At 38.5% G+C, this 18,708-nt stretch overlaps 1 protein-coding gene across 8 annotated transcripts in view; it reads right to left on the reverse strand.

Moving 5' to 3' along the window:
• Nucleotides 1-2,902: 2,902 nt before the first annotated feature.
• Nucleotides 2,903-18,708, reverse strand: part of SORBS2 (sorbin and SH3 domain containing 2) — a 252,030-nt gene continuing 236,224 nt past the window's right edge. For 6 of the 8 annotated variants that reach the window (XM_006882251.1, XM_006882252.1, XM_006882256.1 and 3 more), the window contains 3 exons: nt 9,773-9,822; nt 5,055-5,161; nt 3,083-3,144 (listed from right to left, as the gene is read on the reverse strand). In XM_006882251.1, coding sequence (XP_006882313.1) covers nt 3,083-3,144; nt 5,055-5,161; nt 9,773-9,822 — 219 coding nt within the window. Of the gene's footprint in view, nt 3,145-5,054; nt 5,162-9,772; nt 9,823-18,708 lie in introns of all 8 variants that reach the window. The other 2 variants (XM_006882257.1, XM_006882253.1) reach the window with 2 other exon arrangements.

Below are 18,708 nucleotides of genomic sequence, written 5' to 3' on the forward strand. Positions count from 1 at the left end.
CCTGGAGCAGCTGACGGCCTTTAACCCTGTGCCTTTGGGATTGCAGCACAGCTTCTTGCCACTAGGCTGCCAGAGCTCCCTTCCTACCCATTAGTGCAGAACTAAAAAAACGCAATATCACTGCCAGTGAGTCAGAGCCAAACCCATAGATTCGTGTTTTCCGAGACAGCCCATCTTCCTTCTGCAGGGCGGCTGGTGGGTTTGAACTATGTTCTTCTTCTTCTTCTTCTTTTTTTAGAATAACAAAAAATATTTTACTAAAACATAAGATTTACAGAAGTTTCCAGACAAACCATACAAAATGGTCACAAGCTTTTTCTTGAAGAGAGGATTCTAGCTTGACAGCAAAGTCACAATGTTACTAGGGAGGGCTGTGATGTTTGTTTGATGTTCCCATTTTGGTTCCAACAATCAAGCTTGTCCATCTACAGCATCTACATAAAGTTAGACTTGGCTAGAGGGTATATTCTCAAGAACAATTGGTGAACTACGTTCTTTTGGGTTGGCAGCAGGACTTCTTACTCACTAATGTATCAGAGCTCTCCAAAGAATATTTAGGAACTGAGTCTTGGTATGGGTGGTTAATTTGGTCATGGAGCTGAGGAAGAGAAATTTTTTGTTCACTCAGTTCCGTAAGGACAAATACTGATCATTATCAAATAAGATAATTATTGTAGAATGAGTATGAGGATCTAAGTGGAGGGGGGGGGGAAGGAGTAAAGGGGTGAGGATAGGTGGGGGGTGGGTAATAATAGGGTCACACAATTTGATGGTTGAGATGTGTGTGTGAAGGAAATGGGAAAGATCCAGTGTGAAAATCAATGTATACAAACTTTGTAAATAAACCAATAAAATATATATATATATAAATACAGAGCAAATGTATTTTTCTCTTCGCTTATTCAATGAGATGGCATAAAATACACAATTAATTTAACGGTAAATATGAAGAAGAAAAACTAAAGTATACTTCCAAGCAAAATTTATTAGGTGTCTATTCAAGAAAAAAACATAATGACCTTTGTTTGCTTGTAAGAACTCAAAGTCAATTACCTGAGAGTCAGGTATGAATATTTTTCCTTTTAAAATCAAATACAGAGTAGAAACAGCATTTTTTTCCTTAAATATGACAGGCAACAGATATTGATGTCTTTTCTTACAAATGGCATCAAAGAGAAATCATTTTTAGCAAAGCTGCATGCAGTCGACCTAATTTCAAATCCAAAGCCTTATAAAATATAAAGCTGTTTGGGTGAACCTGACAGTAATCAAGATAGCCTATTCGAAGTTGTTTATTTTCTTCCTCGTGAGATACCTCTGTATTCTATATCTATGTACCTTTCTGTTTGGCTGCTAAAGCCCTTTGCTTTGGAAACTTTTGTACAAATGCTATCTTTACTGAGCCTCACTACCCAGGCGTGCTTGTGATCTGTGGAATAGGTAAAAGGAAAATCTGGCAAAAGTGTTTTAACTTAGTGGAAGTGCAAGATAAAGACCAAATTAGGAAACCCCCATTTTCTCAACAACTAAATAGCCTGTACAAAAAAGGAGCAAACATATGTACAAAAGTCTAGAGTCTACATAGATTGTGAAAAGATCAATCACCGCCCACAAAGGAAATGCCATAAAAAGTTTTATCTATAAGGTGCTCAAGATCCAAATATGAAGAGTTCTGCAAAGTCATAAGAAATACAAAGCTACTTCTCAAGGTGTGGGCAGGGCAGGCACTGTTAAACCTATTAAATCTTTCAGGTTCCAATATCAGGTTTATCAATTTCTGCTTCAGGGCAGGAAATACAACCTGAACGATTTAACACCACCTCTGAAAGTGCCTAATTTATTCCTAGGAAATATTTTACACCACATACTGAGAAAGTCAGGCTCAACATATTCCTGTCCTCAAATGTAGCCAGAATTCTGAGTTCCATAGAAGAAATATAATTATCTTAGTAAAAATAGTGTATTGACCATAATCCTTGCTAAACCAGCCTTAATACTAGTGTTGCCTTCAAAGTACTCTATGTCTATAAAATAATGTGTGAGATTGATTTCCATTTCCATACAACATATCCCCAGGACTGTATGCTCTCATACAATCACAAGTGTATACGTGTACACACAGTGACATCTAAACTATGGATATTGCTTACAGATACTTTCAAGTGTCTACATTAGAATAATTTTTGCACCTCTCACTAACACTGCTTTTACTTAAATTTTATCAGATAAATAAAATACTAAGAGCTCATTGTTCATAATGCTGATTATTACATTTTAATATAAAATAGCCGTGTAACTTTACAACACAATAGTTTTTCTCTTTTTTTCTGCAATCTAGCTAAACTTCCTGCATTCTTATGAGTACTACCAAAGGCTCTTACTCACATATGGTTTGCACTTCTAATTAGTACAAAAACAACAAATTGCAGGAAAATACTCCTATTTTGAAAACTCACATTCAGTCAACAAAATCACACTCATCCGAATTAAGGTTCCTACTTTAGATTTTATAATCACTGTGCATATTACAATGTATAAGTGCAGGCAAACAATAGCTGAAGTACAGTTGTCATATCGTGTAAACCAGGACACTAGGCAAACTCGTGAAAAGAAAAGATATTGCCAAGCGAAGAATGCGGAGATGCAAACCACAGCATTCAATACTAAAACAACCTGGTTGCCTGAGGAGAGGCCATCTTTGAAAACATTTTATTAGAGTACCAGAAGAGCTTCCTTGAGAAAAGATTTGTTATTTTTCCTTTGCTTTAAATACGTTACCCTTTTCAAGTACAGTGCTTTTCTTTGCAATCCCACATACCAACTTTGCACAGGTTGGGGAAGAAAGCAGAACTAGGTACTGTGCCGCGGAAGCAATTCCGCACGTCAGACTCCCCAAAGGGTCTCCCCAGGCGTCCAGGACGGTTACACTGCTGGTGGTTTGGCTGCGTGTGGACATGGTGATGATGAGTGACTCCTATTGGAAACCATGAGGCATGACAGCGGGAGGCCTGCGGGGTGGCTCAGGCGAGAGTTTATGCAGATGTTTTGCTGAAATGCGGCATAAATAAGGAGGAAGCGCGATTCACAGCCTCTTGACATAGTTTCCGGGAAAGGTACCAAAGAATTTGGTTCTTCTTGAGGTTCCTGAAAATAGAAGCAATAAATGAAAGGTGGTAACAACAATGAAATATTTCAGTCCTATGCACAGATTTGGAGGGCTTTGGAAAAGGTAAAGGGGGGGGGGGAAGCAAACAGCACTTTAAGACAAAACATATTTCTCTGTGCTGCCTACTCGCTCGCTGCCTCTTCACGTACTGTCACCCTGACAAGGAAGCCAACTTAATAACTGACCCTCCAGTGCTCCTGCGGAGCAGCTGGTGACTTTGAACTACTTGCCCTTTAGTTGACAAGACAACTCCTTCAGGCAAAAACAGAACAACTCAGCTAAACCAGCCAGAGAAATATAGCTGAGCAGGTGGGTAGCAGAACTTAGTCTCCAAGACTGCTCATCAGGAGTGAGGAATGAAAGAGTGCAAAGATTTAAGAGCAATTAGTTCTAACTTTTCTAAACAAGAGGCAGGGCAGGGTGTGCAGTGTGCTAAGGTGGATGGATGGAGAAGCATAAGGACTTGGGTCTGTGGGCAAATAGCCTCTCTCAGTTGCTAATTTACTTGCTACCTGCACTTCTCAGAAGTGAAAAACAAAACCAAACCAAAATGGAAATTACACAAGACTTTTACCTAGGTCAGAGATAGTGAGATTGGCACAGGATAGGACAGAGTTTAGGGATGTTCTACATAAGGTCACTGAGTCACAGGTGACTCGATGGCACATAACAACAACAACAACAACAGTTACTTTCTAAGGTATTTTACCACCTTCTAGATAATTCTGAGCTCTGGTGGCTTAGTGGTAAGGAGAAAAGATGAGCAATCTCCCCCAGTGCAACGTAAAGCCTCTGAAAACTGACGGGAGGGTCAGCTATGAGTACATAACTACACAGACAATCCTGTTGAACGCTGTATCTTAAAGGATAGCACTAGCAGAATCCTTAATACAACTTAGAAAATTTGAACAAGGTACAAAGTCACTTAAAAACAAAATAACACCAAATATAACACCAAAAATAACACCAAAATAACTTCATTATTTGAAGGTGGTGTCCAGCATCAGATGTAGGAGTTAACCCAAATATAGCCACCTTTGGCATCACCCTTACTTTTAAATGACGAAATCACTGCAGTGCATTGCGTGGTGCAGAAAATTCTCCTATGGGCTCTCCAGCTCAGAGAGAAGGAAATAGGGCCTGTGAACTGTGTTTCTCCCTTCAACTCTGGAGCATGCTGGTAAGCCATTTCTTTCTTCTTCTAAGTGGGTATTAGTATAGCTAATGTGAGTCTTGGGAAACTGTAGCCTCAGTTCCTTCATTATTCTACTACAGGTCAAACCTTCTGACCATTTGCCTTTGAAATGCCTCTCATTCCACTGTCCACTTCTGCCTTTCTGGGATTATATTTCATGTGGCAAGATAAGGATTTTTCTCCACTTCGACCACACATTGCAGTTAAGGTGAATCATTGATCTTTCTATGTAGCTACATCACACATTTACCCTTGTTCTTTCTCCAGTTAAGTCCTCACTATGGACAACTAACATAGTCCTCTGCCTAGCGTATTATTATTATTTAAGATAGAAAACACTACCCACCTCACCCTACTCTTACTCTAGCTAATGCTATTTTAAAAGATCTTTTTAAAAAAAATTTTCACCTTACTACCACTTTTTCTTTTTTTATTTTTTAAAGGATCTTCCTTCTTTTCTCAGCTGAGTTGGAAAGAAAATGGAACTAACCCAGGTGCCTAGAGAGAAAAGAAATGCTAAACTCTATTAACAATACAGTTGCCTTGGGGATTACATAGTGCTAATAAGTGTATGAAAGATCAAAAGCATTGTGAATACAGAGTGCAGGACTAGCACATTAAATCATGCAAATGAGCAAATGCAAGCAAATGATAAAGCAGCCAAATGTGTCAGAAAAAGAAATCTACACATACCCACAAACCAGCCATCATCACACTTTTCCATCACATCAACGACATCACTCTCTCTGAGCTCCAGCTCGTCTTCGTTCCTAGGAGTATAGTTATACAGAGCCTGAAACCTTAAACAGGACAAACGGGGGTGTTTAAAACATCTTTAGTCCTTTGTTAAGCTACAGAACACAATATCCATTTTACCTTTAACATTTTTACTCTTATTAATTTATTGGTAGTATCAATCTCTGGCAAGCATATAGCATAAATCGAAATATTTACACTTTCATGGGATTTATACCACTTTAAAAACTTCAAAACTCAGCATGAGGAATACACATGGAAGATTACAACATGTTTGAATTGATAAAACATGTTAGCATTTAAAAGTCAGAACTGCATTTGAATTGGCCAGTCATATCTAGTATTCAGCTAGATAAAAATGAGAAGAAATTACAGTTTTGTCTGGCCATAATTAGAGGCAAACAATTTAAGTTTGCAATTGCATTTTCAAGTCACTGTAACTTGACATACCTAATATCTCAGAGACATGACACCTGTCTTCTAAATCATTAAAAAGGAATTACTATGAATGGGTTTGGGATTTTTTGTTTTGTTTTGGGTTGGTTGTTTTGGGGTTGTTTTTTTTTCCCCCCGTTTGGTTGTTTAGCTTTAGCAAGAGGATTTTTTGGAAAGCATGTTAATTTCATAGATTACACTAGGAATCTGAAGTTTTAGAAAGTGAACATCTGATGCAACCCACCTATGAAATTAGGTGGATCTTAACCTCTTCTATGTTCAATTACCATTGAATAAAAACTGTAAAAACTACAGACAACTGTAGGCCAAAATTAATTTTTAAAGTCAGTTTTGGAGAAAATTTATTTAAAAACCTCTTTCAGGATAATTTCCTTTAAAGAATGAATGACTCTCGTTCATTTTTCTGCCTTTCATTAATGTTATATATAGTATAGTGACACTGATCAATAATAAAATACTTTGTGTTTTCATGAATGTGGTAAGAAAATACATTGCATTTGAATGAATATTCGCTTGTGTTGGCATTTTAGAACATGAAGGCACAAATTCTAGCAGCCTACAAGGTTAAGAAGCGTTTGTTTCAAATAGCAAGAAAACATGCTTAGACGAAGGAAGATTTAAAAAAAAAAATCAGTCATTTATGTCTGCTGCTCTTCTTCTCTGTGTACTTTTGCCAGTCTAAGAAAATAAGAACCATGTTCTAGAACACTTTGGATTTTTTCCAGGTTGGTTTAAAAGCTGACAATATTGAATACTGTCCAATAAAAGTGATTAATTTCCAAATACTTCAGTAATTTAGAAAATCATGTTGGCAGAACAAAACTATTCAATGGCTTAAACAGAATCATCATGACGTAAATGGGGGCCTTTGGTCTCTTGGATTCTCCTGTCTGTCCCTGAACTTGTACAGGTGGAGGACTTTGGCTGGGAAAGGGCTGGGAAGATGAGGTGTCAAATATAATCACTGAAAAACATTATTTTCCATGGCCTGGTGCCAAATGCTGAAATTCCAGCATTAGATATTTTGTCCTTTGTTAAATATTTTGCCTTGCCAATAAACCTTTTAATAATTTTTACTCTTTTAAGAAGGGACTTGTGAGTTTTTAAAAAACTTTTTTAAAAAAAATTGTGAGTTGAGTAAAAACTTACAAAGCAATTTCATTATTTATTCCACTATTTAGATACATTTTATTTTATAACATTAAACTCACAATGTATTTTCCCATTTCCTCTATTCCAGTAATCCTTCCATTTTGCCCCTTCCTGCCTCCAGGACTTTATCCTTGGGCAAATCCGGCTCTTTTGACTTCATTTCCATTCAGCCTTCTAGCTTACCCACTTCCTGACTTCAAGGCTTTATCCTTGTGCCAATCCTGTTCTTTTGACCTTATTGGGCTGGCTGTTTCTGAGGTTTTTTGATAAGAGAGGAGTCTAATTGTGGGAAGGCTAGAAAAAGGTGACAAGAATTCCTGAGCTGTGCTGGGGAGAACAGTTAAGTATTGAACACAAACATGACCTAATTTGGATGTTTGCCTTGTGTGCTTTGCCTTAAGCGGTTGACCTTAAGGCTACTCAGGTGAGTGGATGAGATCTTTTATGTAGCCATGTGAGAAGGTGGTTTCTATATAAAATAAAAATACTTAGTTAAAAAAGGAAATGAATTACACCGTCATCATGGTATTTTTTTGAGGGGGTTAGTCAATACTGGATTGGTAGGGAGCTCATGGATTTACATTCTTTCTCTCACTTGAGAGGCACTGATTCACTGTCTAACTTGAAAGTCACAGGCTTCAGCTACAGCCTTACCCACTAAACACCCGCCCCCACTACTCCCCGCCCAGCCTCCAAGCATTTGGGAGACAGGCCTATTTAAGGCCACAATTCCCTGCCGCTCAAAGAATCTCAAGGTTCCAGGAGCTAAAAAGGGAGGAGGCGGGGAGGGATTGGTACTCTTATTTCAGTTTCAAGTGAAGCTAACCAGCATGCTTGTCAAACTTTACTTACCATTCTGACTTAATTAGACAAAAAAATAAAAGGAAGAGCATTGTGATTGGGAAGTTTTATGGAAATAGAAATAAATCTTCTAAAAACACTCCTAGCTCTTCTGACTTTCAGAATCAGTGCAGCATGGAGGAAAGGCAATCGAAACACAATACAAAAATGTTGTTTTGAAAGATGTGCTGGTGAGATGAGTGATGGAGGTGATGTCAGGATGCCTTGGAAAGAAATGTGTTTTAAATGTTGTCACTTTTGTTATGTGCTATTGAACTGGAAACAATGCATAGCTGGCTGATCTACAGCATGTTTCCGTGAGCTGTAAATTTCATGGGAAGAGACTGACAATCTTTCTCACAGAGCAGCTGGTGGGTTCAAACCTCTTGCTTTTGTGCTGGTAGTACCAACTCCTTACCCACTAGACCATCAGAGCTCCGTATATTTTCAATAGGGAGAACTATTAAGCCAAATTGATGCTTTCTCAATATGACTTTTTCTAAAATGTCTTGAGTTATGAAGATACCAAATATTATGATCCTACTTTCCATTATTTTAAAGGAAAGATATTAACTGACATCAAGTTAATTGAGGTTGTCAATAGTCAAACAGAGACGGAATACAAAATGTTTTATGATGTTTAATGTAAGGTTTTCAAAATGAGTTCTATGGTTTTGTATTTACCCTAAAGACTGCTGCTGAAATAGTAACACCGTATTTCACGCAACAGTGTAGCACAGCATATCTTTTTAACTTATAAACTCCTTAAAAGGTACTTAATTGAAAATGTTGGTAATGCAATAAACCTAGGCAGCCCTCTGATTGATGTGTGTGTGTGTGTGTGTGTGTGTGTGTGTGTGTGTGTGTGTGTGGTCCTACTAGGTTTAAACAAAATATTCAAGGTTATGAACAGCTTCTGAAATGTTTCCAGTTAAGTGAAAATCTAAATTATTCTTACCTTGTGCAGCTCCCTCCTGTCCCCATTCCCTGACTGACTTTCTCTTAGTAATACACCTTTCCGATTGTACTTGGTAGAGTTTGTCCTAGGTGAGAGACAGTTCTTGTGGAGATGGCTTTAGGTGGGTATAAGATTTGTGAGGGTGATGAAGGCCCCAGGTCAGCATGTAGAACCCAGCTGCACACAGGGCTGGGTCAAATGTCAGCATGCTGTGCTGCAGGTGAGCAGAGCTCAGGTGGGGCCTGTAAGGCTCCTGCATGTGCACAGGTGTGCTGGCAAGGCTTGGCTCCTTTGCAGGGGCCTAGTTCTCGACTCAGAGAACAGGCAGTGGGCAAAAGGATATTGGCAACTTCTGATCATCTCCAGAAGGCAGAAATGGAGCAGAAAAATCATACAGAAAAAGACACCTCATAGAGAACATGTGGCATCTTTGACTTAAATGTCAAGAAAGAGAGGGAATTAAAAAGGGAAGTTTGAAAAGTCATGCTCCTGTGATCTGGAAGTAGACGTTTCACAAATCAGAGGATTTCAGCACTGCTCAAGTATCTCGGAGATGATGAGGATGGCACAGGGCAAGGCAAAGTTCAGATCCATTGCTCCTGGGGTTGCTATGAGCCATCCTTGACAGCACCTAGCAACAATTAGTTTCTCTGATGGTTTAAGGGTAAGGAGCTGTCAACCTAAAGACAGGCAGTTCAAATCCACCAGCTGCTAATCAGGGGAAAGATGGCAGTCTTCTCCTGAGTAAGTCACTGCTTCTGAAAACCCACGGGAGGGTCAACTTTGCTCAAAAACAACAACAACAACAACATTTCAAAAAGACTCTTGTAGGAATGCAGTTTGGGAACTGCATTACTAACTTACCACTTTAGGTCTATTATTTCATTCTCCAGGTATCCAAATATGTCTAAGAACAATGGGAGAGCATATCTAAATCTGCATTAACTAAAATCAACATGACCAATAAAATAGAGAGGAAGACAGATTGATACATTTTAGGATTCATTTTGGCACCGGAGACTTTTAAGGCCTTCTCAGTAAAATCATGCTTTTAAAAAAAACAAACAGTTAACTCTTGGTCTGTACTATCAAAGATGGTGATTGTCACTATGACTGTTAATTAGGAAGTCTCATGTTAGTGTGTTGATCTTATTCACTTGCAAAGTTGTACCTTCTGCTTTGGTGCCACAGTTATGTATTTTGTGGATCAAAGTTAGTCTGGAATTTAGAAGAGAAGAAGAATACTTACGGTTCCCCCCCACCTTGAATGTTTTCATGAGTAAACGCGGGACGCTGTGGCTGAAATGAAATGAGTTTTAATGTAATCAATGTCTCAACGGGCACTAGTTAGAGGATACTTTGGGTCATGGCATGGTACTTTCCTTGACATTTAATACCTCCTGTTATAAAACACCAAGGGGGGGGACCCAAAGAAAACACTTTTGTGGGATTATAATTAAAATATTTTCAAGGGTGTTTCAAACAAAAATAACCAAGGTTCCAATGTTTTGAAGACATCTACAAGCTGTTCTTCTCAAGTTTAAGGAAAAGTCAGGGTTTGGTTCCACTGACTTTTCAAAAGCCAGGAATACGGCAAGGACGGGGCACCAGAGCATGGAGATGGGAGGTTTAGACACCTTCATACAACCTTATTCTCCAGTGCTTTCTCAAACAAGCAGAAAATCAATCACATTGACTTGAACAGCAATGTATCCACATTCATTCTTTATGCTTTTCCTTGACAGACAATATTCTTACACACAAACAGCAACAGATGAAAATATCAATAGTCAGACATCCCATGCTACATTTGAATTTAAAGCTCTCTGTTCTCAACTTGGAGAAACACATGCAGGTTGAAGAGAGGAAACAGAGAACTTTAAGTAGAATACAACAAACAATATCCAGGTAACATGTAACATTTTACCTTAGAAGAGAAATACTGGTAGAAATTTCCAGTGCATTGAACTTTCATAAAAGTTTCCTTTCTTTTAAAACTAAGCATCAAGACCAGTATCTGTAATAGATACTTATAATATTGGAAATGACAAGCCTCAGCATCCCATATACCCACATAAATAATGCAAGGAATGAAAAATTAGCACTATTTTTTAATATGAAAACTCAGTGAACTTTATATCAAAATGATAAAAATTCCACTTTTTTTAGGGGGAAAATGCATTACAATTCAATCACAAAACATTTCAAAAGCATTCTCTCCTTAACAAGAACTATGCCACAAAATAAGATAAACCAGACTTTGCATAGCAACTCTTAAAGTGACTTTTTAAAAAAATGACTACAGAATTGGTTATTAAATCTACATCAGGGTCAATCCTGGACTCTCAGACTTCAGAATGGATTGGCTGGGAGATTTTTTCCAAAAACGCATCCAAGCTTCAGCCTGAGTCTATCAATTATCGCCCCCACCCCCACTTTCTTAAATTCTTTATCCTCTCCTCGCACTCCAGTTGTCTTTCTAACACAAGAGGACTAAATCCTCACATTACCAAAATAGAAAGCTGTGAGCCAACCGATTACAAGTGCTTACAGACAGCATTCTTAGAAATTTCACTCATTTGCCTGCCCATGAAATACTCCAGACTTATTAGACACATATATGATTTAAGAGCTTGAAATGGTTTATAAACCAACTAGAATAAGTAACAATAGATCGTTAAAATGAGAAAATATTTTCTCTGTAGAATAATCAAGACTGAATTGTTTTCTTTCATAAGCTTACTTGATTTTGCATATTATCAAGTCAATTGGATTAAAAAAGGGAAGATTATAAGCGACCACACCTATTATAGCCTATATCTTGTTTTCAAGTTCTGTCTCAATTTTATATAGCTACCTCCCCCATCATGGAGTAGAAATATTCCATAGGTTTTCTAGGCTAGAATCATCTTTATGGGAGCACATTGCTAGGTCCTCCTTCCTGAAGCCTGCTGATTAGGTCTGAACTGTTAACCTTTTGAGTAGCAGCTGGGAGCTTAACTGTTGCACAAAGAATGCTCCTAAACTATGGCTATATCATCTTAAAGAAAATTGTTCATTAATATAAAATCTACTTTTAAAAAATATGCTTGTCATTTTTTAGTTTTCATCATTATAATTTCATTAGTTTAATTCCTTCAAGTTAACCTACCACATATATCTTTTAAATTAATTAGACCTTTGACAATGATGAGAATTGTACTATTACTATAAGTATATGGCTAACTTAATTCAACAGATTTCTGTATCTCAAGAACTTGTGTTCTTGGGTAAATTAGGCAGTACTGTCCTTGTTTTCAAACCATCTTTCCCTTCTGTATCCTTTGAAAGAAAATTTTCTTCAATTATCTCTTTTCTAAACTGTTTAAATTGGGAAAGTCTGCTGTCAGGGACTTCTTCAGAGTCCTGAAGAGCAATGACGTCAGTCTAGAAACTAAGGTATGCCTGATCCAGGCCATAGTCTTCGCAATTGCTTGTACGTGTCAGAGAGCTGGACAATGACTAAGGATGATAGATGTCTTTGAGCTGTGTGATGCTAGAGAAGAGTATTGAATATACTATGGACTACCAGGAGAACAAACAAGTTTGTTCTGGAGAGGGTGAAGCCAGCCTGCTCCTTGGTGGCAAGGATTCTGAGTCTTTGTCTGACAAATTTTGAGCATGTTGCAAGGAGGGACCAGTCCTTGGAGAGGGATGTCATGCTTGGGAGGGTGGAGGGACATTGCAGGAGAGGAAGACCCTTGTTGAGATGTATTGATTCAATGACTGGTGTAATAAGAGTAAATTTGTCAGAAATAATGTTGGCACAGGATAGAGCAGGGTTTAGGGCTATCATACATAGTGAGAAACGTAGGGCCGTCTGTTCCCACAAAGATGTACAGCTTCTAAAACCTGAGGGAAGGTTGCCCTAAGTCAGAGTTGATTCCATGGCAGGGACATGGTTCTTGTTTATACTGTTCACTAACTCAGGTTAGAATTTATCACTGTTTTTCTTAGTAGATAAAGAACACATCTGTTCTAATGGTAAATATCAGAACCTTCCCAAACTTACCTTCAACAGGAATCATCTCCAAGTTAATGCAAACAACTAGGACCAGGTTGGAGTTGACTATAACATTTGAACTACTTTATTTAAAAAAATCATTTGGCCGCTCATCAACAGAATGGATGGATTGAAAAATCGTGGCAGATTTCACACAGTGGAATACCGTGCAGCATTAAGGAAGAACGAGTCTTTCAAAAGACTATATAACATCAGAGAGACTAGAGTATTATGCTGGGTGAAAGAAATCAGTCACAGAAGGGCAAATACTGCATCAGATCACTACTGTGAAAATAGGAGAATAACTTAGCAAGATCTGTACAAATGTTCAGAACGGGAAGGGGTGAAAACACCATGATGGCAGAGGTTAGGGTGTAGGGGCGGGGGGGGGGGGGTGGTGGTCGTGGTGAGGGAATAGGAAAGGTTCCATAGGACTTGAAGAGATGGGGTAATAACAGGCATAAATCAATGGTAATTAATGATATATAATACAACATATATGAATGATTGTGTAAAACCATGTATGTGAGTGAGACGTAATGTATATACATTCATAATGTATAATGAATGATTGTATGCAAAGCAATAAAATTTTTAAAGCATAAAGAAATATTTAGCCTCGAAAGAAGTAACAATAATAATTGTTTATGAGGGTACATGGGTGCCATTTGGGTTTTGCTAGTGACTTTGGAGATGCGCTTCAATACTCTTATTACTAAAATGATAAAGTCCAACAAGATACTATCTTTATCTCTTGAGGAAGCTACAAAGGAATGCTCATTACCATAAATATGTTTCTGTTATATAAAAGTACCTGCCACTGATCAATCTTACATACTCAGTTGTCAAATAACTGGACAAGTGATGGTTATTTATCCTTTAGTTTTTCTGTTTCTCAGTTGTGGAAAAGCAATAATGATAATAACTCAGGTTCATAGCCTAGATTGATATGCTGAAACTTACAGCTACGGAGTGATTTCTAAATATCAGATAAAACAATAAAAGGAAGAAATGGAAGAGAAAAATTGTATTCCCATTCCTCATTGCATAAAAGATTACTATGAAAATGTCTTTGAAAGAATTACAAGTAATTCTGAAGTTTATAGATGACCTAAGTTGGTACAAATAATCAATCCCATTTTCAGGAGAGAGTCAAACCAAAATACCTTTCCTGAGAGAATGTATTTGATTATCCATAGCAAAGAAGTATTTGTCTGAGCAAAATGAGCATTTTCATCCCAGATATATTTTGCCCACTCAAGACATACACAAAGGAATTACTCAAGGATCTTGCTTAAATACAGATTCTAAATTAGTCCATGGAAAGAGCCAGTGGTTCGAATCTCCCTAAATCCCTAAATGTGCCAACACCCTGAGGAAGAACACGCTTCCTAATGTAATGTATCTGCGTTCTTCTGCCACCTAATGGTGGGTGATGAGAGCAACATGCTAAAATTGGTTTTGTCTATGGGCCGTTCTCACCAAGTCCCTCCAGATTGAATTCATTTTAAATAGATTTTTCAAAGATCACAGAGCTAAGAATAGCATTCTTTTTTGGGGCCATATTTTTCCTTTCTTATGATTTAAATTTCTGTGAAGGAATCATTCTTTATCCAGAAGTATTTTTAGCCTGTATTTATTTCTTGATAAACTATCTGCTGAGATGTTTCAAACAGAACTTAGCAATTTTGTAATAAAAATGAAACAATGAACATTTTGAGGTTTAAAGCCTCACATCAACTTTGAAGATGTTAAATGCTGGCAATTTTGAGTGACAAGTGTATCATGATTGTTTTCTCTTTGTCCTGTTTTCACAGTATTCGGAATATTTACTTCTTTCTTTGTCAGTGAACACTACTTTCTCCTCACCCTTTTAGTGCAACTGTTTTTAAATGTAAAAAAATTGACACAAATATGCCAAGTTATAAGTGCATACTGATTTTAATAGATCAAATCACAAACCACCATTCATGAAGAAAATTATCTGAAATTAGCCAAAGTCCTCTGACATCACTAAATGGATATTTCCCTACCTCAGATAATGAGGTATGTCTGTTTTAAAGCCATCTGCTTATCTGTGTTCTGTGGCATCATTTTTATAAGATCGTCTATCCATAAAATGAAATAAGCTTTAAATAATTATATAATCATAGAATGTTACTTTAAATAATAAAGAAAAATATCTTTGAAAGAATGAGAAGCAATTATGAATCCTTGTCAATTTTTTCCAGAAAATGTTAATTCTAGTGTATGCCAGCTAGAATTAGATGTGATTCTCCTATTAACTACACTGTATTTATGAATACAGACTTTCCCCAGTCTTTAATTAGGAAGATAAGAAAAAAGAAAATAGGAGATCTGTATTCCAATTGCAAACATATAATTTAACATACAAATACATAAGAGAATATCTGGCAAAGGAAAAAAACACTTAAGTGGACCAAAACCAAATTTGGGAGGTTTATGGATACCCACTGCTGTCCAGTGGATTCTAGCTCGCAGTGACCCTCCCTCAGGTCTCTGAGGTTGGAAATCCTCATGGGAGACTGCCCATCCTTTCACCGTGGAGTGGCTTTGGATTCAGTGGGTAGCAGTGCAAGACATACTCACTAAGTCAGCAGAGTGTCTTAATTTCTGGATGAACTAAAAAACCGTTACTGCCCTTGAGTCTCTACCAACTTTTAGTGACCCTCTGTCTGGCTCATAAGGTGATGGAAGGAGACAGCCCATTGTTCTGCCTCAGAGTTGCTGATTGATTTGCACTGTCAGAAAAGTGCAGTATAACTCCCTACAGACTGCCCCACCTGAACTCCCTCATTTTTGGATAAACTCCAGCCTTCCAGTCACAATGGACTCATAGCAGACACTCCACTGTTTTCAGAGGCAATCAATTGCACAAGAAGAGATTACCTTTCTCCTGAGGAGATTCAAACAGCGAAAGAAGCACTGCTTTTGGGTTAGCTAGAAGCCCAATTTCCTACGGACCACACTACCAGATTGTTATTGTTGAGGACCTTGAAGTTGAAACCGACCCATTGCTGACCCTCCAGCAGATTTCCAGAGGCATTGAATCTCATGGTAGGAGTTTGCCCATCTATCTCATGGAGCAGCTAGTAGATCTGAACCACATGCTTTGGGTTGGAAGTACAATTCTTTACCACCAGGCCACCAAAGTACACTACCGCCACCAAATAGTCTTTGTCAGTTGCGGGAGTGGTGTGGAAGGGGTTTTCCTGTGTTTTGACTCAGGAAGGCCCTTTGACTGCACTCAAGAATCTCTGCAAATTGAAGATGATTTCCTTCCTAGGTGGTAACATCTGTGTCTCAGCGACAAAACGTGGTCTTTTTATACAAAGAAGGAGCCCTGTTGGGACAATGGTAACACTCAGTGGTTATTGGAATGGTCAATGGTTTGAACCCACAAACCCCTCTGCAGGAGAAAAGATCTGGTGATCTGCTCCATAATTTACAGTCCAGGACACCTCAAGGGACAGATCTGCTCTGCCTTACAGGGTTGCTATGAGCACCAGATAACATACAGACAGTGAAGTACCTACATTTTAAGGAGCTCTGGTGACCATATGGTAAGCAATTGCACTGCCATCCCAAAGGCATACAATTTCAATCTATCAGCTGCTCTGTGGGGAAACGATGGGTAATCTTTCCCATTGAGATTGACTACTTCTGAAATCTGTTGAAGGGTCAGTTATGACTTGGTGGTACATGACAACTACCTACATTCTGAAAAAGTAAAACTTCCTTGAAATCAAGTCTGTAAGAACTTGAAATGCAGTACCACATAAGGTTAAACCAGGCTCCATTAACATAGTCATAGTGAAAGGAAGCTTGACTTCTGCAGAGATGGAAATTCTCAAGCCCTTGAGCTGCATTCCTCAGTGTTTATACTATCTGTTAGCATCTGTTCCTTTTAAAATACTGGCAGATATAGCAGAACCAGGGAGCTTAAAACACTGGTAGATATGGTAGAACTAAGTAGCTTACATGTAAGTAGTTTAAATAAAAGCTGATATGAAGTGGGAGTTCCATAGAGCTTTAAAAAGCAATATTAAGTAAAAATCGCACATGTCGCCAGGCAACACAATATTTTGAAGCAAAGACTTGCTGATTAAATAAAAGTCCAAATAAACTGAATTGCACAGAAGCCAACTTACTGTTAAGTGTGCAAGTTGGTATGTGACTGGCCACAATTTTGATAGTGGGTGGCTGTTTGTTTTCACTAAACCCAATGACTAGTGAGCAGCAATTTATAAGAGAATGTTTGTGCAGAAGCATGAGACAGATGCAGAAGCAACACGTACTCTACTCTTGCTTGTATAGGCAAATGTGGTCATATGTTTCTGGACTTGGGAAAACTCCCTCCTCTGTAACAACTAATAATACTAGCCAGAGTCTGAGGAGAGGATTTCAGGTGTGGATGGTACCGACTGCTTGGCTTGTTATAATTTGTTCACTCCTCCTGTTGGCATCTCTAACCCATTTTGCTACAGAGGCACAGCAAAGCCAGCTCAGGGAAAGCTACCCGCCCACAGGTGGCTCTGGGGTCTGGCAGCCGGCGGAGGGTTCCGACCCTACCCTGTGGGAACCGCCGAGCCCTCGGACAGGCGAGCTGCAGGACCTCCTAGACATCACTGGGCTCCGAGGAGGCTTACCCAGGACAGAGAGCTCTCTTTTAAAGTCATCCTGGAAAAGCCACAAGAAGTTGGTTAGTTTTTGTCTTCATGACAGAATCTTCAGGGGTACTTTTCTTGCTTTACTTTTTCCATGCACACACAGCACGCCAAAGTCCTGAGTAAGAGTGGATCTGGAGGGGTTAACTCCCTGCAAACTGCACATCTGGCTACTTCACACAGTTTTCACACCAGAGGCACCAAACTGTGGTGTTATCATGGGACTAAACAGCAGAGAAAGGCTGACGTGGGGTATTGGGTCAGAAAAGATATATGAATGCACTGGAGATGCCTAAAAACACACGGCAGAAATTTTACCTCTTTATCAAAAGGCCTGTGAATTGGGGTCAAGATACCCTCAAATCAGACCTATTTTCTTTGTGGTTATTTGAATAAATGCAAGGAGAGAGAGAGAGAGAGAGAGAGAGAGAGAGAGAGAGAGATCGTTTTTTGTTGCTGTTATTGTTATGAGTCTTTGAGTGAGAATCCACTCATAGCTGACCCTCCAGGGGATTGTTAGAGGCTATAAATCTCACAGGAAGAGATTGCTTATCTCCAGCTCAAGAAGCAGCTGATGGATTTAAACCACTTGCCTTTGGGTTGGTAGTGCAATACCTCACTAACTAGGCCACCAGAGCTCCTTTTGGTTTAATGCCCAACAAGTTTTATAGGAAATTTCAAACAGTTGCTGGAAGCAAACTTTTCTAACATATTACATAGGGAAATATAGTTTTTCTGGGGGAAATAGGTGGAATAGAATTAAATACCTAATATAATCCTTACTATAAACACCTTGTGATTCTTTGACATTGGGTGTGTGTACGTGTGCCTGTGCACCAGTGCCTCCAAGCACACATGCTTTATTTTACTTTCAATTGACAAATGGACAAGCAATGAATTTCTTTGGTATTTTACTTGACTTATGAAAATGTTAACATTTGGGGTAAAAATCACTACCATATAGTGAATCTGCACTCACAGCGACCTTGTAGAAAAGGAACCACATGAGGCTGTCAATATTAAATGGAGCAGACCACTTCATCTTTCAATCCTAGAGGATACCTTTTAGTTAGCAGCCAAATTCTTTAACCACTGCACCAACAAGGCTCCCTTTGGAAAGACTTTCAAATAAACGTATGTGACTTTTCTTAACTCTCATGTCTCAAAAATGCTGACCCACCAGAGTGTGGATGTTACTGAACAGTTTAGAAGAGGCCATGGTACTAGAGTCATTATCACCACTGTCAGGTGGATCTTGGCTGAAAGCAAAGAGTCCCAGAGGAATGTCTGTCTTCATTGACAATGTAAAGGCATTTTACTGTGTAGATCATAACAAATTGTGGCTAACATTGAGAAGAATAGGAAGCTCAGGACACTTGATCGTGCTCATGTGAAACTTGTCCTTGGACCAGACAGCAGTTGTCAGAACAGAGCAAGGAAACATTACATGATTCA

The sequence above is a fragment of the Elephantulus edwardii genome, unplaced genomic scaffold (assembly GCF_000299155.1).
Source record: "Elephantulus edwardii isolate Elephantulus edwardi_28Jun2011 unplaced genomic scaffold, EleEdw1.0 scaffold00018, whole genome shotgun sequence".
Taxonomy (NCBI): domain Eukaryota; kingdom Metazoa; phylum Chordata; class Mammalia; order Macroscelidea; family Macroscelididae; genus Elephantulus; species Elephantulus edwardii.